This window comes from Chironomus tepperi, unplaced genomic scaffold, assembly GCF_022539635.2.
Source record: "Chironomus tepperi strain 1889 unplaced genomic scaffold, CSIRO-AGI_Ctep_v1 contig_37, whole genome shotgun sequence".
Lineage (NCBI taxonomy): Eukaryota > Metazoa > Arthropoda > Insecta > Diptera > Chironomidae > Chironomus > Chironomus tepperi.
Window position 1 is genome coordinate 1002974 of NW_027226159.1, and position 20848 is coordinate 1023821.

Below are 20848 nucleotides of genomic sequence, written 5' to 3' on the forward strand. Positions count from 1 at the left end.
TTTCTCAAAAACCTAACAATACTGATTATTAATCTCACAAAAAAATAAAGTTAAAAATATAACGACTTATTTATGGATTTCAATTAATGACGACACTAAAATATGAAAAACTGGCCATTGACATTGACACTGATGAATTTTTTAAGATAAAAGATTTGCGTATATGCAAATTTACAATCGGTGTATTTTTGTGGATTTGAATATTTTGCAAATATTTGATTAACATGAATTCATAAATTGCAAATTGGAATTTATGAGCTTAAAATAGATTATCCCGAGCGAAAAAATGGAAGTAGGATCCATCGTGGAGGATTGAAGACCCTGTTAAACCTATTTTATTAACACTAAATGGAAGCCGCCTCCATTTGACCATCGCTCGGGTATTTAGTTCCTTCAAGTTGATTACTTACTTGCTTACTCTAACCATGCTCGGGTATTCAATTTCTTCAAGTTGATGTGTAATCTAAAAACCTAAACAACCTAAAAATGTGAATATTTATCAAAAAATTCATAAATATTAGCATTTCTAAACGATATTTGTCAATCTGTATGATTAAATTAGACTAAATGTCATTGCTCAATGACTTTTAACTAACAACGCACATTTACCGTTAAATTTAATTACTTAACTTCTTAACAGAAGTAAATAAAGATGATGTTTATTCTTTGGAGTTCAAAAACAAATTAAAATGTTCAAATGAAAGGGTCAACAACTATGAAAGGGGGAAATCAACTTAAATTAGATGTAAATACAATTTGAATGTTAAATGACAGTTATACTTTGAAAGAATAAATTTGATTTTTCTCAGAGATCGAAGTAGACTCAGATTTTTTATGAAAATGTCGATTTGATTTCATATGAATTTCAAGTCAACTTTAAGCTTAATATTAAGTTCTGATTTTCATTTCAAATTTTAATTTCTCGGAATCAAAACTTACTCAATTGTTATAACCAAGCTTGGTTATAGCTTTTGAGTAGCATGTTTGCTACAAACGTAATAACCAAGCTACTCGAAAACTCAAAATTTCTTAGAAAAATGTTTAATTTTGTTAAATAATATTTCAACAGAACAAGCATTTCAAAAACAATAGGTCGTGTTGAAAACCACTCATCCAAATATTTAAACTTTTTTGTTATGCCTTAGGTTGTTGATTGTATTTTTGAAAAACAGAAAAAAATATTGTATAAGAAGAACCGTGAACTTCCTGTATATATATTGTAAATAAAATATTCAAGCCTTTTGTAAACACCAAATTATATATTGACCTTTTAAAGAGGAACTCAAACAGTAACAGACGGGAATTTGGCCTTTTTGATGAAGGAATCATGATTACGCAACTGAATTCTAATAATAATATTATTATTTATGATGTGGATTACAATTTCATTTTTGTTCAATTTTGGAGCTATCTAGATATCAATTAATATTCAAAATATAATTCAATTCATTAATTTCCCGAGCGACATGGACGAAGAAGGCTTTGTTAAGGCTCTTTTATTAAATGGACCAAATGGAAGTCGCATCTATATGCAATCTCTCAAGAATCTCTATGGGTGTCATATATGGACGTCCATATGGCATCTCTATGGGTTGTCATATAGGGACGTCCATATGGCATCCCTATGGCTGCCATATAGCGACGTCCATACGGCACCTCTATGGGTATCATATAGGGACGTCCATATGGCATCCCAATGGGTGTCATATATGAACGTCCATATGGAATCTCTATGGGTGTCATATATGGACGTCCATATGGCATCCCAATAGGTGTCATATAAGGACATCCATATGGCATTCCTATGGGTGTCATATAGGGACGTCCATATGGCATCTATATGGCTACAAAGAAGTAGCGACTTCCATTTGGTGACAATAAACAAGCTTTGGAAGAGCCTATAGAACTCCATGCCGGAGTCTTCTTTATTTGAATCACTCGGGAATTGATTTTTTCCATTCCAAATGACGAGTCAAGATTAAAATGATTAATGTCCCCCAACAAAAAATTTCTTCTTTTATTTACAGATCTCATACAATGTCAAAATTGTCACGAGTAGTGAAATTTATTTTCATCATATGGGTACTTGCCTTTGGATTAGCTTTGCCGCAAGCCCTACAATTTGGTACAATTTCATTTCGAAATGGAGAAATTGTTTCATGCACGGTAAATATAACCTTTTTATTATAAAGTAGGAATGTTAAGGTTCTTATTTGTAGATATTTATCTTCATTTTTAAATATTTCTTGTGATTTTTGGAACTGAACTTTATTCCTAAAATAAACTGACAATAATTTTGCATTACTTACTTACTCGAGCAACACGAAAAAATGAGAAAAAGTTCCATCGACAACTTTGTTAAGATTCCATCACGAATACATTTATTAAGACTAAGTTGAAGGAGTCACGAAAGTAGCTTTTTCACAAAGTGTTAATAAGTTGAGACGGAACTTTTTTAGCATTCGTGTCGCTAAGGATATGCCTTGCTACGTGGCTTCAAGGTGATTGTTATTTAATGATGGATACAGAGTTGTGCAGCCGCTTAGTTCGAAACTAGTTAACATAATAGAAATTGATACATATTTTGCATACCCAAATCATAATGTTAGGCTGGACGAAATATCATAAAAGTCATATGAAAATTGGAACATTTTGAAAAAGGCAAAAAGGCATGAGATAGGTCGACGTAAGGATTTCCTTGAATGAATGTCAGAGGCGCAGTCGGAAATTTTGTGAAGAAGAATGTACTCTCCACTCGAGTAAAGTGTGTTTTGAATATGTAGGAACGCCCATATGGCATCTCTATGGCTCCAATGTAGGAGCGACTTCCATATGGTATCCCTATGGCTGCCATGGAGTAACGTCCATATGGCACCCTTGGCGCTTTCATGTAGGGATTTCCATATGACATGTATATGGCTGCCCTATAAGGACGTCCATATGGCTGCCTTAAAAGGGACTTCCATATGGCTGCCTTAAAAGGGACGTTCATATGGCTGCCTTAAAAGGGACGTCCACATGGCTGTCATGTAGGGACGTCTATATGGCTGCCCTGTAGGGACGTCTATGGCTACCCTGCAATAGACGTTCATATGGCTGCCATGTAGGGACGTCCATAAAATACCCCTCACCCCATCCTCTAGCAATTTTTACCAAATTGGAGTCGGGGAGGGGTTATTTGGCCAAGGTATTAAAGGGGTTATTTTCCCACCCAACTCATCCCCATACCCCTTAATACACCCCTGTTCTACAACATGATATTGAACTGTATCACCAGACATAATCATCAAAGAAAAGTCAAATAAAGACGAAAGGGTGGAAACTTTACGATTGATTTGTTATATTCAATAAAGCTTTGTAAAGTCTAAATTCGTTGTTTATTGTTTAGAATGCCTTTAAGATATGTATCGGCAAAGTAATTTTAAACCTGTCTATTAGTGTGTCAATAAAAGCTTGATGGAAGATTTAAAAGTTTTGTAATGTTAAAAATAGTATTTTTAAGGCCGTACAAAATGCTTAAAAACAGAATCAAGAGCCGGCATTTGTACTATGATACAAATCGTAACTTCCACCCTCTACCTTCCTCCTAAGCGTTACGTAATTTCTGAAGGTTCTATGAACAGCAAATACCAGAGCGACGAAAATGAAGAAGACTCCGTTACAGAGCTTTTAAAGCTATACTAAAGCTTTTTTATTATTTCCATGTGGCAATGGAAGTCGTGTCCATGTGGCATTCATATGGCTGCCATTTGGCCGCATCAATATTGGATATGGCTTCCATATGGGCATTTGACAGCAATATGGCATTTTTCAGTCCTATGGCAATTGACAGCCATAAATCATTTGGCAGTCGTATGAAATTTAGTAGCCATTCATAGACATTCACAGACATTCATATTGTATTTGGCATTAGACAGTCATATGCAGCCATATGCCATTAGACAGCCATATACAACCATATGGCATTAGACAGCCATATACAGCCATATGACATTAGACATTAGACAACCATATGACATTTTACCGCCATATGGCATTTGACATTCATAATGCATTTGACAGCCATATGATATGCATATGGTATATGGCATTAGACAGTTATATGACATAAGACATGTCACATGGACACGACTTCGATTTGATGCTTTAACAGCTTCTTGGCAGATCCTTCTTCATTTGTGTCTCTCGGGATAGTAAAATATTAATCAAGAAAACATTGAACAACTAAACTATTAATCAAATAATTAATTAAAACTCAAAAACGGTGTCTATTTAAACATAAAAATATCACTTTAGTGCTATAAATAAAATTTTTTAAATTGCTTAATAACTTTTTAAATATCAATAAAAGTCTTAAATAACTGAATCTAAACAAATAATAAATTCATTTAACATTATGGACTCAAAAAATATTATGCAAATAAGCTATAAAACTTTATCACGCCTTCTTCTATTTCGATGTCATAAAAATATCAGGATTTGGATTTGGATTTGATTTTTGAAGTCGTCGACGTACAAACGGTGCCAACAGCCGTTGATCGATTTTATTTACATCCTCAAAACCAAATGGAAAGCTTAATAGTAATGCGACTAAAATAACTAGAAGTGTGCCAATTATGGTATAATAAAGATAAGATATTTGATAAATAGTAGGCACTGTGATTTGCTTTTCTTCCACCAAACTCGACATTGTCAATACTGGTGCTGTAAAATTATAGTCACAATGTTCTATTGACATGGGCTTGGTAGTAAATTTCAAATAACCGAGTGCCATTTCAGCTTGAACTTTTAATACAAAAAACATCATTGTGATAAATCCAACAATGCTTGCTATAAGGGTTGCACGCTTATTGATCCATGGTATGAAAAATCCAATAATATAAACGCCAAATAATGGACCAAAACAAGCTGTCGGTACACTTAAAGTAAGTTGAAGTATTGTTCCCATGTGTTGTACAATATAGACAAGTGCTATGGCAATACTTCCGAGTATTATAACTGTCCCTCTTGTCACAACTGTGCACATTTTTTCTGACATTTTCTCTTTACGGAATGGCTTAAAGAAATCTTCGAGAACAACGCATGCCGATGAATTGAGTCCTGTTGAGATGGAACTTAAAGCAGCTGAAAATATACCAGCAATAAAGACACCTGATAGACCGGGTATATCCTTGAATGTTTGCATGACTAGTAACGGCAGCATTTGATCTTTAGCTTTTGCTAGCTTTGTTTGCAGTGGATCACATTCACTGTATGTTGCGTATAGAAGAAGTCCGTTATAACAACAAAGTAGTATTATTATAATCATTCCAATAACATAAATCATGTTACTTGTACGTGCAGCCTTCACAGACTTTAATGATAAATAGCGTTGGATCATATTTTGGTTTAATGCATTATGTGATGTATACAGAATTGAACCGCCAATAACCAATGTCAAGAATGTGTGACGTATTGTTGGATCTAAACGCATACTAGATAATTTCGAAAATGTTTGTTATGTAGCTTGTCTAAAGGAAACAGATTACTTACTCAGGTGCTTCAAATCTGCCACTCTCGATGTTCTTCTCAAATACTTCAGATATTCCGCCCACGTTTATTGTACCTTTGATTGCTATAAGAAGCAATGTACCATACATGATTGTTATCTGAACGACATCTGTCCAGACAACAGCTTTAAGACCGCCCAAGCATGTATAAAATATACAAATTGCGACAACAAGTGGCGTTATCATATGAATGCTAATACCCGTCATTTGATTAAATGCCAATGCAGGAACATAAAGCATCTTTTGTAAACAAGACAAAAATATTTCAAATATTTAATTAGTACAGATAAGGCAGGCAAGCAAAGAAAATAATCATTAAAGAGTTGATACGTACAATTGGCAGCCACAGTACTGTTGATATTATGTACATAATTGAACCGAAAAGTCTGACATTTCTATCAAATCTCAGCTGCAAATACTATAAATGGAAGTATATGTAAATCAATATATATAGTTAATCTATGTATTACAACGTCAATCAACACATGCTTATGTCCTTGTGATTCGCAGTTTACGTCTTGTTTATCAATAAAACTTAAGTGAACCGGAATCACAAGCAATTTTTGATTTCATCCATTTTTGGTATGATAGATTAGTGATTCTTAAATTGTTGGACTCAGGGGTGTTTTGATTGATATGGGCCCACCCTCCACTTCCAGTGGACTCCACGACTCAAATTTCCTTTTCCTTACATTCTATCCAATTCTTACATCCAATTCTACATACAAGGAATCCATGCAAAAAGAATTAAGCCCTCCCACTTTCCCCGTCAAATGCCCCTAGCTCTAGCTCTGACTATGACTATGCAAAAATGTTTACCAGTTGTTGATAACATTAAGTTACTTCGAACAGCACAAATCGTTTAAAAATTGGTCCGGAACCGGCATGATTCTGGCATCGGTTTGAATCCGTATTCGGTTTAAGGCCTGATCTGAAATCCGGTGTCATGTCAGAGTCACACCAACCTTTTCTGAATTCAACACTATGGCATAGTTACGACTGCTTGATTTGATTCCGACACAATCCTCGAATCACATCAGTTTAATCTTTATCCTGTATGATTCCATAGTCACGCCGACCTGGTCTGGATCCGGCACCATGCCAGAGCCACTACGATCATTTCTGAATCCGTAACAATATCACTCATGAGTACTTGGTTTGAAACCGGCACCATACTAAAATCACACAAGTCTGGTTTAAATCTTGCATAATGCCAAATTCACCTCGAGCTGGTCTAAATCAGACACCATAGCAGAGTCACGGCGACCTATTTTGATTCTATTTCCAAACTGAAGTCAAGCCATCCAGGATTGAATCAGACACATTACCTCAGTTAGGCTGACCGCCGATCACTGGTTTGAATTCATTGCCGTACCGGAGTCACGTCGGCCTGGTTTAAAAAAGACACATTGGCACAGTTACGCCAACAATATTTGAGTCCGGCAACATGCTAGTGTCAAACCGGGCTAATTTGAATCCGTCATCATACCAGAAGCATACTGAACTAGTTTGAATCCCACACAATTTCACACTCACACCAACCGGTTTTGAATCCGGCATCATCTTCGATTCACACGAGCTGGGTTGATTAACCAAGAAATTGAACTATTCGTGTACCATTTAAAGACGCACACCCATCGATTAAGTCCGAATAAGAATCACTTATCTAAATATAATATTCTTACTTACTTCATAGACTGATATGATTTGTAATTTATGAAACATCGGTATCATTATAAAATGAAGCGCTGCTGATGATATCACGATGGCAATGAGAATGTAGATATATTGCGTACCATAAAGATAAATCTCTGTGCTAGCTCCTGCAAAAAATTTAGATTTTTCATATTAAACAAGACTTTAAATTTATTCAATTTAGTATCGTACCTAATAGCAAGACACCTGATACTAATGAAGCAATAAGAGACATTGCGACTGGAAATACTTTCATCTTTCGACCTCCCATAAGAAAGTCAAGTGTCCCATGATCAGTCTTTATTGATTTCTTCTTCCTATAGTCTTTTACTCCAAAATATAATCCAACTAAGGAACAGCTGCACAACATAGCAGCAAACACAATTTTATCCAGTAATCCAAATTTTTGGAGTGATTTGCTTAATTCATTCACATCCATTTTTGTCTTTCTATATTAAGTTAGATTAAGGAAGTGAACAAACCATCTGCTTACTCCGAGCAGTTCTTAACAACTGAGATTTATTAAAGTGAACAACTTGAAACATTTTTTTTTAAATCTGGAATAACTTCTTATCAATATTTATGAGAGTTTCTATATTATCTTACGCTTAGTTTCGTTACAATCTCTCACGTTTCCACTAATCAAACAAATCTCAGCCTTTACAGACTTAATTGAAAAATGCCGCGGTTACTTTTTCCATTATTTATAAAAAAACATTTTTTTTTCAAAATACCGACACAGTACAAAAGGATCTGTCGACTAGAAATGTTTTAATTCATTCAAAGGAATTCCTCATTCGGAAATGCAAAAAAGTTCAGACTAAATAAATTTTTATGTTAAATTGACAAACAAAAACAGTCAACAATTAAGTCTGTAACTTAGCACACAAACAAATTAACGTAAATGCTAGACGGGTCATTGACTGTTTGTGTATTATTCAAATTGTGGATGAAGGAATCGATGATTTCTTGTGGTAATTTCTTTTGTTATATCATTAAGCATTGTATGCTGATTTTATGAATACTTGTCATGTTATTGACACAGCATTATACGTAGTAATTTAGGGATCAGCTCAATAGGCTAAAATTGATATTCTCATAAAAGGAAATGAATTACAAGAGCTACTACTTTACATCTGTCGGTGGATACCTGCAAAAGAACGTTTGAAACAGTGCATATGAATCCGAAAAAGAGCTCATGAAAAATTTCTCATACCGAGTTTCGAACCCATAGACTTGATATTGCAACAGTCAAGTTGTACACAACTAAACAAATCCGCCGCCAAGCCACATCGACTCGCCTGGACAATAACATGCTTTTAACGTATTTTTGTCCATTTGGGAATCTATTTGACTGAATCACATCCTTTAAACAGTTTTTAATTGTAATCGAACGACAGATAGGCAAGATTCCGTCAAGAAAATCATTCAGATATCAGTACTGACTTACTTACATATTTACTTCTTACTTCGCTGGTCGTACAGATCAGTTGTTATCCATGACGGAGTCGCCTGAAGCTGACTCTATCGCTGGTTTTCACTTGCCAATTTCCCGATACCAAGTGCAATACTAACTCTATCGACAGCTAGATATCAGGACATCCTTGTGAATATTCGTACCCAGCAATGGAGACACATTTTGTGCCAAAGACCTCAAAAGCAGAGTTATCAGGACTACAATTTAGAGGTCTCCACTAGAGTCTGCGACTCCGAAAGTTGAAGACTATTGGTTCCGAAACAAAAAAATTAAATATCAATGTAATGAAGTAAAAAATTTCAAAATGGTATTTAATCATGGATTCCCAAAATCCTGCCAAATCTGTTCAAAACTACACATAACACACGAACCGATCTTTAGACATTGAACGGCGTAAGTAATAACAGGACTTCAAAAATTATACATGAACTTGGATTGAACCTTAAAACTGGCTGATTAAAAATTTGTAAAACTTCTAGAGATAATTGAAAACCACAACGTGCGTAAAACAGATGAGATAAGAAGTATGACTTGACATCTTATGCGATGTAATCTACACTTACATTCCATATTAATTTTACATTTTCCAACACTTCAAACATTCGGTGACAAATTGATAATTTTGACCTGATAATTTTTGTCACGTTCCAGCGATAATCAATGCTTGTTATCATTGATTGACTTTCTAATAACACTTAAGTATGTTTACTTTCAATTGATTAATGAATCAATTTCAAAGAATTCAAGATAAGTCGCAAAGTATTAAAGCCCGTTGACGGATATAAATATCAAGTGTCAAGATAATACAGATTTGTGAACAAAAGGTAAAATTTGATTTCATTTGAAGCAGTTAGGACTTGAAGTTTGACATTTAATGAAAATTATATGGTGGCTTTACATGAATAACATACAATTTTCATAGGTGTGAAATTTAAATCTGGCAATGTGATATTTATAATCAGTGTCACATGAGTGCCATTAGTATGCTAGAGTGACGGCACATACTAGAGTGTCACATAAGACTAGTGTCACATACTAGCCACTAGTGCCACTGTCATTAGTGTCACATAGAGTGTCATAGTGTCACATACTAGTGTGACATACTAGAGTGTCACTAATATCACATACCAGAGTGACACATACTAGAGTGCCACTAGTGTCACATTCTAGAGTGCCACTAGTGTCACATACTAGAGTGACACTAGTGTGACATACTAGAGTGCCACTAGTGTGACATACTAGAGTGCCACTAGTGTCACATACTAGAGTGCCACTAGTGTCACATACTAAAGTGCCACACACTAGCATTATGCAATATGATTGACGTCATTAATGGATAGTCATTCACAATTTAATAACATAATAGCACTTTCCTATAATCACATAATTTTATCACTTAACCATGAGAAAATCCAACAAAAAAAGTCCGAGCCGTGCATCATAAAATGTCAATTGTGACAGTAATATCATTTGATTATACTTTATCGATTTGTCACTGATTAGAATCTATATAGTTGATAATAATTTCACGATAATAAGCCTGCTTAAGCAATTTAATTTGATATTAATTAAATGTAACAAATGATTCAATTATTGGCGATAACTACATAATGACTGATTAATTGTTATTAATAAAAATAGTTATGACAACTCATACTTGAATTCTTATAAAGCACATGACTTAATTTAATATTACTAGCTTATCAATTTATCGAAAATACTTAGTTAATTATGAAATGTAAGCATAATTTTTGTATGTCAATGTTACGATTTGAAAATGTTTTACAGCATATTAAATTTAAATGGTCACTATTTTAGAGCTCAACGAAATCTTTGAAAACGTTTGAAATTTCACTTTGATCGGCTGGTTGGGTGACTATGTGAGTTGGAGTTATCTGCAACCAAACTTCCTAGAGGTCTCGGATTTGAAGCATTAGCTTTGTAATATAGATTTACAGTCTTGTTGATTGTTTGGTATCTTAGAACTTTTATTAAATGCTTTAATTATCAATTATTAGTTTTTCATACAAAAAAACACGTGTTTTTAGCCCTTAATTATTTGAATTTGTTTTGGCAGTTAATTTTCAAAACAAATTAAACCGTTATTTTTCTTACAATTTTAAATTCATTTGAATTTTATGGCTTACTTTTTGCTAAGATTTGTGAAAATTGCAGGCCTAGTCTTAAACGAACTATTAGGTATAGCCCAATATTGCAGGCCTGTGGTTTTGGACGAGCTCTACTTTTTGCTTATCAAATGCTGACCGCTGAGCAAAAATTCTCTCAAGTCTCTCAATGGCCCCCAATTACTCATTTACTTCAACTTTGTTTCAATGTTAAGCTTAGGTTTCCGTAAAATACCTGTTGTCTATCTGACTCTTTGTTAGCTTGGTTACCTAATTTGTACAAATTGTCTGTCAACACAATGTTCTGACATTCTTTCAACACTGTTTGCTTTTGAAGCTTAAAATCGGCTGGTCGTCGTTTTCCTTATGGATTTCATCCAAGAGCGATAAACTTGTGTTTCTATACCAGCAATGACAATTTCTTTGAATTTAATGACATTGAACTGCAAAAAATCGTTAAATGAAAATTCTTATAACATTCAGAATTATGTTGCATAAAATACCTAACATACAATATTTTAGGCATAGAAAAATGACTTGACTGTTACTGGGCCTTGAATTATATGCGGAAAAAGGAATTTTCCAGTACTCGAACATTGAGAATTGAGTAAATTTTTCGATAAATATTCGACAACTTGAGTTCTTAGTATTAAACCGATCGGCACATTTTGAATTGTTGCAGCACGACAACAAAATATTTTTGGTTGTAGTTCTCAAGTAACTGTCACTTAATTCTAAGAATACTGCCGCCTCGTCGTCGAAATATCATTTCAAGATGTTCCAATCTGGTAAAAGTATCAATCTGTATCCATCCACGTCTACACTTACTCAAAAAATTGACTGATTTAATATATCATTGCACCATCTCATCAGGATAATGTATTTAAGTCACATACTTACTTCGAGATAATTTCTGGAAAAAGTCACACTTCTGTTTTTTCAACTATCTATCACATCATGCTTGACTTGACATTAATAATAACGATGAGAACTTGAAATTCATATCACATTCTTTTTTCTATTTTACTCATGTTAAGCACATGACTTTGTGCTGTTGAAACAAAATTAATGACTCGTAAAAAAAGCTCACTTCAAGACTTTTTCTATTCTATTTTTTACAGGTAAAAAATCAATTTTTTGAGCATTCTTTTGAAGTCAGTAGCTTCTTGTTCTTCATTGTACCAATGACTGTCATTTGTGTGTTATATATTCTCATCGGACTTAAGTTGAGAAAGAGTAAAATGTTGTATGACAACAAAGGAAAAGGCTGTGATTCACAAAGATGTATTAAGGGACAAACACGAGTTGTCCGGATGCTAAGTAAGGCACAAAATAATATCAATAAATTTATTAGCATCTATTAAATCCTTTTTTGTTACAGTTGCTGTTGTTGTTTCATTTTTCCTGTGTTTTGCGCCGTTCCATTCACAAAGGATTATGGCTATTTATGGTAAAATTATGAAGAAGTCATCGAGTTTAGACGATACATTCATGAAAGTCTATGTGGCACTAACATATATATCCGGTATAACTTACTTCCTGTCAACATGCATAAATCCATTTCTTTATAATCTAATGAGCCATAAGTTCAGAAATGCCTCGAAGGTAAGACTTTGTTTTTTTTATTTTAATTTAATGTTATGATATTGATCAGTGTTGTTGTTCACATGTTGGAATATGTCTGGGTTAGACGTAATTCGACTTGAAGCTATGTGTGATCTGGAGCTTAAAGATTTAGGTTAAATATGAAGAGATATTAATGATTTAGTCTAAATATCTCTGGTACTGTCAATATGTGATTGGAATCAGAGAAGTAGGAATGGTTTGAGATAGGTTTGATAATGATTTTAACGAAGTCTATCCTCTAACAGGGATAAAGCATGCAGCTATAGTACAGAAATGTCATTGCGATATTTAAAAGCAGTCTCTTTGTCTATTAGGAATCGTATTTCTGATTTGACGGGTTTCTTGTTTATATTCTGCAGCACTTTGTTTATTACTTACTCTGTATTATCCTGATTCCTGATTTAAAGTCTTCAATTGATTCAATTCAATCACTTTAATATTTCTCTTTCTTTTAATTTTTAACTTTGTTTACATTTTTGCGCATTAATTTAGCTAAGACACAAACCAAAATAAAATCTAGTACGTCAAATTTTAAATTTCCTTAACCCGTTAATATGATTTTTATCTTAAAAACTCGATTAAATTCAAGAAATTAAATTGAAATTGAACCCTAAACCCTTAAATAAGCTCCTGAGTACCTGATACACACTCTAGACATATCCATATCTATGCACATATTAAAACATCCAAAACAGCAGCACTGCATCCGTAATACTAATTTATTATCCAACAAATTTTCAACGAAAATTCCGTACTAATTAAGAAAACATTTTGCGTACATCCCATAAACATTTCATTTCACGTTAATTAATTTTCTGATTAAACTAAAAAAACTTCTTTTCTCCTTTTTCTCTAATTTATGATTCGCAGCTAACACTCTTCGTCCATTGCCTAAGTCGAACACCATCGACACGAAAGTCACAGCTGGGAAGTAATTACAGTGCATTAACATTGAAGTTTGGACCACTTGACCCGACTCGTGTTGCTAATGTTAATCGTGATCATTTCATAATACCATCAGGAAACAATAGCGGTAGTGAAATTATAGAGATAAAAGAAGTGTCCAGTATTGATGAAATAAGAAATTTCAGAACAGATGGCATCCCGTATTTGATGGAGCACCCATATCATGCCGTTGTACGATTTGAACCAATCAATTTCTCATATAGTCAACAAACGACATCGACGACCATCAGTCGAACAGGCAGTTTGAAGAGCCAGCATAATCAAAATAATGAGAGTCGATTAAATTCATTTGCCAGGAAGCTTAAAAAATGCACACAAAAGGCTTTTATCATTAAATCATATGGTGATGACGATAAGATACCTAACGGCTATAGAATACCACAAATATCAGCTATACCATCATTAGAGCCATCAGCTATTGAGAAAAATTCAAGTCTTCGGGAGGTTGATGAAGAATTTATGAATGCCGAATATCATCCAGAGCATCGAGATGATGATGGAAATATCATAAAACATTCTAACGACAGTAATCCATCTTGATATGAAACCTCATTTGTTTAATACTCTTCTCACGTCGTCGTCAGTACAAAATAAAAATCTCCTCATTTGTTGTTCCTTCCTTTTATAAAAAAAATAATAAAAAATAAAATGTTTTGGAAAATTATATATTTTTGTGAATGTTGAAAAGGATGAAAAGACATTTCTTATTTGCGTTTAGGTTTCGCCTTGCAGGTTCGTCGGCATGACTACCGGCTTCGTCTGGATAATGGCATGAGATGGGAATCAAATGCGCAAAGTATGGTAATTTTTTATAAAAGATTTTTTTTTGTCTCTTAAGCTTCATTGAAAAGTCTTGGCACGTTTTTAGCACAATTTCCTTAATAAAAATAAAGTGGGCTAATTTACATGATTTATCTGTCTGTCTGATATTGATGGGGTTCTTTTGTTCACCCACATATTTTAAATGGTTATGGTTCTGACGAAAAATAGCCCGAGCTATCAAAACATTTTTCTTTCAAGACACATCTTGATAGTTGACACACGACCGAAATCACGCACTAAATGCGGCTCATAGCAACAAACCGGTACATTGGACAGAAACCCACGTAGTTTTAACCAAGTTTTGATTGGCACAAATTTGAGGGATCAAGCTCCAATAGGCTGAAAATAGTTGGAATCACTGTGCATGGCAATCAAGTCACTAGGACACTACTAAGACATTACGTCAGTGCGATGACAGCAAGATGCGAAACTTCATTTTGATACTTAATAACAGAATTCGAAGTCGACTTGAGCTTGCCTTATTAAAGACGCAGATTTGTCGTGATGACTGTTTTGTCCTAATGGACGTTTTGCTTTCCCCAACTCTGCACAGTTGCATGGTCGAGGGTATAAAACAATTTATGTGTCCCGAATACACAAACCGAGTTGGTGTGACTAGAGATAGCGAAAAAGCACTCGAATCCGACTAGACTTTTCCTGGGATCGAACCTGGGTCATTAAAACGGTAGCCCAACGTACTAAATACTACGCCACTGCTGCTTTTTGGCTCCTCAAGTTCGATTAAAATTTGCAATAATTTTTTCTGCTTGTTCTTGTGAAGTTTAACATTTCGTACTAATTTCAATCAACTCATGTATCTCGTGACACCCTCTCTGGGTCTTAGAGGAACTGTATGGCAAATTTAAATTGGCTTCGACCTCTGCTTATGGCTTGACTGTATAGCAGAGATAAGAACACTTTCCTAACAACTAGTTCTGATCGGGGATCGAACCCACTGTTTTACGATTTCTAGTCGTATACTCTCCCCACTAAGCTATCGGGACTGTTTAAAGTGCTTGGCAGATTGCCGTGTTAGAACTTTGAGAACAATTTCCAATATCTAAAACCTTGTTGGTGAATTGGCATCACTGACCTTAGTGGTAGAGCTATAGTCAAAACTGTCAAAATTCGTAGATTCAGCGTCCCGTACTGAACTTTCCATAAAATGCATCATATAATCTCTTACTCAAAAATTCAATTGCTAAGGTCTTCTTTTTCCACACCAATGTCCTTCTGAATATTTTAAAAAAAAGATATTATAATTCGCTGCATGCGAGTGTGACTTGAAACATTTAAATGCGCGCTGGGGAAAATTTATGTATGCCTAATAAAATGTCATGAATCTCAATTCTACGGTAATAAAGTGACATCCTTTGTACTTTAATTTTCAGACGTATTTTTGGTAAGATTTATTTATTTTTAAGGATCGCGAGATAAAGTACACCGAACAACACATCATGTTTGCTATGGCAGCACTCCAATGACGTCTTAACGGTAGAACTCGAAGTAATTCTGTTGGCATCGTGACACCATTGTGTGACTCGGTATGTATGCCAAAAATTTAAACAGCAGACATAAATACTTTAAGGTTATTATGCTAACTAGCATTTATTATTTATGCTTTTCTTAATCTTTAAGAGACGGTATGTAGATTGTATGTATAGAAAGTGTTTTTAATGTTCCATTCACAACATGTTCCTTCCCTTTCCTTCACAAATTTTAAATTCAATTTCCTATGTTTAAGTTTTTCCAAGACATAAAACATTTAGAATTTAAAAAAATTTTGCAATTAATTATGAAGCTTCTGACAGTAATCCTTATTTGACGTTCTGGTTGTAGAGATTTTAATAATAATTCAAAACCACGAAGTTTTCCGTTTAAATTGTTTTAAGAAGGCATTTTTATGATTTGTGTTTCAAGCGATATATTGAAGCCCGAGCGATGCAAATAGAGAAGGGTCTGGCATGGAGACTTTAGGGCTAAGCTAGAGCATTTTTATTAACATTAAATGAAAGTAACATTCGTGTATCATCCTAATAACTACCATATGGGATCCATCTATCGTCCATAAGTATGAAAGAAGCCTCCATGTGAAGGCCGAATATCAGCCTTATGAAATCAGTTCCATATCCTTCATTTATGTTGCTCGGGATGAATATCATCTCATTCGTGGATGTCACTTGGCAAAAACTGGCTCTACAGTGGCATCCAGATGCATGGACCACTTCCATATGAGTATAACAAAAGAGCTTAAGCGATTTTCTTCTTTGTGTCGCTCGGGATCTTTAACATAATACAGCACCAAAATAAAAACTTTTTTGCTACTCAGGTGCTAAGTGTTCAAATAAAAAATGAAGTTCCATTTAATATTGAATTTAGTTCTACTCCGAGTTAATGCTTTTGTCTCAGAAAAATCAATAAAGGTCAACACAAAAACTTCGATAACATTCTCAAATCAATGGACATATAACAATGAATACAATGCACATTGACATGATTCTATTTTATTGAGATGACACAGCCATACAACGTAATCAAATGAACGTTTTATTTAATTGGTCGAAGATGCCTCATTATTGAAATTACAGCATATTGTTACAATCGTCACTAGACATTTTCTCGAATGTTATGTGTTTATGATGGATCAACTTGTGTCTAATGATTGAATCATTAAACAACAAATTGATGTCAGAAATGAGTCTTTTAATTGAACTTTTAGTGATGCTTAACGAATGACGAGTCAATTATCGACCTCGATTACCCTTAAATTTCAATGTTGGACGTCATAACTAGACGATTTTTCTGAAATCACGTCATAAAAATTGTTATTTCCGTTTGTTTTCCAACATCCAAAGCCTCAAGTAAGAGCTTTCTCCATTTATGCGTACTGAGTATTGAGAAAGAAGACGCGAGTAAAATGAAAATGTCCTTTAATTCAGTCCTATCCTGAAGCAGATATAAAGGCTCAGAACTTTTACATCAGAATGATTTGGAAGAGGGTAGATGAATAATAAATTTAATTGTTTGCAGGTTCAATAGACTAAGGACATGAATGACTTACTTAACACTTCATGGAATGGTGATACTTCCTTTGCTGTTCTAAAATAGATTAGATGTCTATGTCCAAATGTTTGACGTCAAAACTGTATAATCCGTTTATCTATTCAAAATCAGATTCTCTTCAATTTAGTTCTTCTTTTCAATTAATAACACAGTAAGCTTTTTTGATGAATTATGTACAAAACTTAATTTTTAAGTCTGTCAGAGATTTCCACAATAAATTTCCAATTAATAATAATTTTTGAGATACTTCTTCTTGGTTAATTTACTTGTTTACTGTAATTTATTACGTTTCTGTGTCTAGACGCGGTCAGTGTGGTTTAGAGCGCAATTTTGACAATTATTTGACGGTTCAAAGTTCAAATTGAGATTAACGACTAAAAATTCAAATTTAAACTAAATTTAGTGGTTAAAAATTCAAATTTAAATTGGCGGTTAAAAATTCAAATTTAAATTGACGGTTAAAAATTTAAATTGAAATAAACGGTTAATTACCGGCATCAGGCACACAAAATACGGAAGCTGTTGCTCTTTTAGAATACAGCACATAAAAAAAAGTTCATAAAGCTTGCCAATCATCCAAGAAAGTTCATTAAATTTACTTAAATTCATTGTCAGTTACTTGTTACTTACCCACTACAATTTATTCTATCCTATACCTTGTCTGACATTTACAGACATCTCAACTTATGAATGATTAGACAGTTTATGAGATGTTTCCAGAATTCTGAACAATTTTAGCCAAAGCGCTATATCTGACTGACTCACACGAACGCCCATAACGATTAGATTCATCTACCTGTAAAGTTCATTGATTTATATGAATGCATACAGACAATAAAAACACAAAAAAAAAATGTTTAATTATGGCTTTCAGCTAAATCTTCATTTAATGAAGAGTAAGTAGAAAAAATTAAATTCTGGACTTTATTTTCACAATTTTTTTCAATTAAATATTTTTACAAATTAAGGCTCTGCAAGAAGTCTCCAACGGAGTTCTTATTATTAGCCAACCATTTGATGTTATTTTCGATATTTTCAAGTGCTTGCGTTCTAGCATTAGCACCAGCACCAGCTTCTGGATATGCACGGAAGAAGTCTTTCATTTCTTGTAATCTAATTTGTTTGGCAAACTTGCTTGTGACTGTTGGAATCATTCTACCCAAATTTCTCTCATTCAATCCAAAACGTTCAACTAAGTATGGCCAATTTGCTCTTACATAATCCCATACAAGTGGCTCGCCAATTCGATTGCCGGATATTGATGATAATAATGTAAAGTAATCTTGTTTACGGACGTAAGTCTCATTAGCTGACGCAATTTCAATATATTGACTCAATATGACTTGATCTTGAATTGCTGCTAATCCTGACTGTAATTTTGATTTTTCACTTGCGTCTGTTTCAGTTTTGAAAATTTCAAACATTTGCTTCCAATAAGCTTCAGTTCCTTTAGACTTCATTCCATAATAATAGATTAGAGATCTCAAATCTGGATGTGGGCGCTTGTTGACTGGATCATCATTAAGCCAAGCTTCAAATCTTGTTCCAACTTCATCCATGGCTGTTTTGTGATCGAATGAGCATGCTAAGTCGAGGATTGTGATGCGGTTCAAGCTAAATGGAAGAAAAATTTGAATTAGAATATAACGGTTTTTAAAAATTCAAATTTGAAAACCTCACAAATTACTTGAGAGAAAACATTTGTACGGTTTTCAATTGAATTACAGCAATTGAGTCTAAATACTTACTTTTCAAGATGATTTTCAGGATTCACCTCCCAATTGATTTTACTATAAGCATCATCGACAAGGCTTGTGACATACTTCATGAATTCCTTATAAAATTCAGTTCCATACAGGAGATTTCTGATGTTCTTCAACTTAGTAGATGCAACGTCCCAAGGGATAAATGAAGTCTCTGATGCCAAGAATTCAGTCATTTTTAAAGCAGTAGTATAATCAACTTTCAGACCTTGTGCAAGACTGAAGACATCATTCAACAAATGTGCACGATCAAGAACTGACATTGCATTGATGTTGACTTTTAAGGCTTCCTTCATGCTTTCCCACATTGTTTGGTTGTAATTAACTCTGTAGTAACCAACTTGATCCTTATTAATCTTAACCCAATCAGCATTGCCAATGTCAAGGGTTATTGACTCCTGATCATGATAGAACCAGGCACGATTAACAGTACTGTTAGCATTAGTAAAGTATGTGATTGGAATCGACCATCTGTAATTGAATTCTGATGCAACAGTTTCTTTTGATTCGCTGTCTGGATCGGTCAAGAATCTTTTTTGTGTTAATTTAACTGTGGTTCCGATTTTCTCGACAGTAACAACAGGAATTCCCTTTTGACGAATAAATGTATTGACAATGCTTGAGATGTCCAAATCAGTGTATGTCTTCAAATTTCTCAATAAATCATCAGAATCTGCATTTTGGTATTTCATTTCAGTCAAATAATCAGAAACTCCTTTTTGGAAATTATCAGGTCCAACAAAGTCTTCAATCATACGAATAATGGAAGCGCCCTTATTGTATGTAATACTGTCGAATATTTCCGTAATTTGATCAGGTGTTTCAACGCCAACAACAATTGGATGACTTCCTAATGTGGCATCAAGATCCAAAACACTGTGCATTGTATCAGTAGTAAATTGATCCATCATATTCCATGCTGGTTCGGCTGCATGCTCTCCTTTAAATTCAATGTATGAAGCGAATCCTTCGTTAAGCCACAAGTCGTTCCACCATTTCATCGTGACTACAAATTAAAATCATGTCATTAAAAATTTTGGCATATGATTAATTAAGGAGTTTCGTACCTAAATTTCCAAACCACATATGTGCAGCTTCGTGGGCAATGACTGAGCAGATACGTTGTTTGTTAGCTGTTGAGCTTGTTGTGACATCATACAGCAAGTTAGTTTCACGATATGTAATCAGACCCCTAAAACAGAAGCAAAATTAATTAATCTAAGTAAACTCAAAAATTAAATCCTAGGATTTAAAATAAATCTTAGGATTAATTTAATCCAAGCTTAAATCAAAATTCGTCTGAAGCAAAATTGCCATAACTGAACATACCAAGTTTCCATAGCACCAGAAACGAAATCAGGAATAGCAGCTAAATCCAATTTTGGCAATGGATAAGGAATTTTAAAGTAATCAATGTAAAATTCAATGATTTTCTTTGTCGTATCCAAAGCATAATCAGTCTTGCTGAGTTGTCCGGGAGTTGAGTAGACACTAAGTTCGAATGGTTCACCAACTGGTGATCCAACATTAGCTGTAACATTTGTACGAGCAAAATCTGAGACAATAAAGACAGTCAAGTATGTTGACATTGGAACTGATTCCTTGAAGATGTATTTCTTTAATCCAGGACTATAATCTTCAATTGTCTCGACATCCATGTTTGATAAGGCATGATATCCATCTCCATCAGGGCTGATTAAGGCAATCTTGTATTTTGCTTTCATTGATGGTTCATCTGGAAAGAGAAATTCATTAATTATA

The 20848-nt window shown here is 34.1% G+C and overlaps 4 protein-coding genes across 8 annotated transcripts in view; 1 reads left to right on the plus strand and 3 right to left on the minus strand.

Moving 5' to 3' along the window:
• The window catches only part of LOC139098766 (pyrokinin-1 receptor-like), a 70260-nt gene extending 56224 nt beyond the window's left edge, over positions 1 to 14036 (plus strand). For 3 of the 5 annotated variants that reach the window (XM_070651072.1, XM_070651064.1, XM_070651080.1), the window contains 4 exons: positions 2028 to 2166; positions 11969 to 12167; positions 12229 to 12452; positions 13344 to 14036. In XM_070651072.1, coding sequence (XP_070507173.1) covers positions 2028 to 2166; positions 11969 to 12167; positions 12229 to 12452; positions 13344 to 13979 — 1198 coding nt within the window. In that variant the 3' untranslated portion in view covers positions 13980 to 14036. The remainder of the gene's footprint in view (positions 1 to 2027; positions 2167 to 11968; positions 12168 to 12228; positions 12453 to 13343) is intronic. The other 2 variants (XM_070651096.1, XM_070651089.1) reach the window with 2 other exon arrangements.
• LOC139098790 (sodium-coupled monocarboxylate transporter 1-like) lies at positions 4237 to 7768 on the minus strand. Its single transcript, XM_070651108.1, has 5 exons — positions 7437 to 7768; positions 7239 to 7372; positions 5884 to 5967; positions 5533 to 5789; positions 4237 to 5474 (listed from the first exon to the last, which is right to left on the minus strand). Exons 1-5 carry the CDS (start codon positions 7681 to 7683, stop codon positions 4451 to 4453), a joined length of 1746 nt encoding a protein of 581 aa, XP_070507209.1. The 5' UTR covers positions 7684 to 7768; the 3' UTR covers positions 4237 to 4450.
• Positions 14037 to 18180: 4144 nt separating the features above from the next.
• On the minus strand, positions 18181 to 18970 carry LOC139098849 (aminopeptidase A-like). The gene has a single exon (XM_070651195.1). The coding sequence runs from the start codon at positions 18881 to 18883 to the stop codon at positions 18281 to 18283; it is 603 nt and encodes a 200-aa protein (XP_070507296.1). The 5' UTR covers positions 18884 to 18970; the 3' UTR covers positions 18181 to 18280.
• An 88-nt stretch (positions 18971 to 19058) lies between these two features.
• On the minus strand, positions 19059 to 20843 carry LOC139098805 (aminopeptidase A-like). The gene is made up of 3 exons (XM_070651134.1): positions 20417 to 20843; positions 20155 to 20279; positions 19059 to 20093 (listed from the first exon to the last, which is right to left on the minus strand). The coding sequence occupies exons 1-3, from the start codon at positions 20809 to 20811 to the stop codon at positions 19069 to 19071; spliced, it is 1545 nt and encodes a 514-aa protein (XP_070507235.1). The 5' UTR covers positions 20812 to 20843; the 3' UTR covers positions 19059 to 19068.
• Positions 20844 to 20848: the final 5 nt, after the last annotated feature.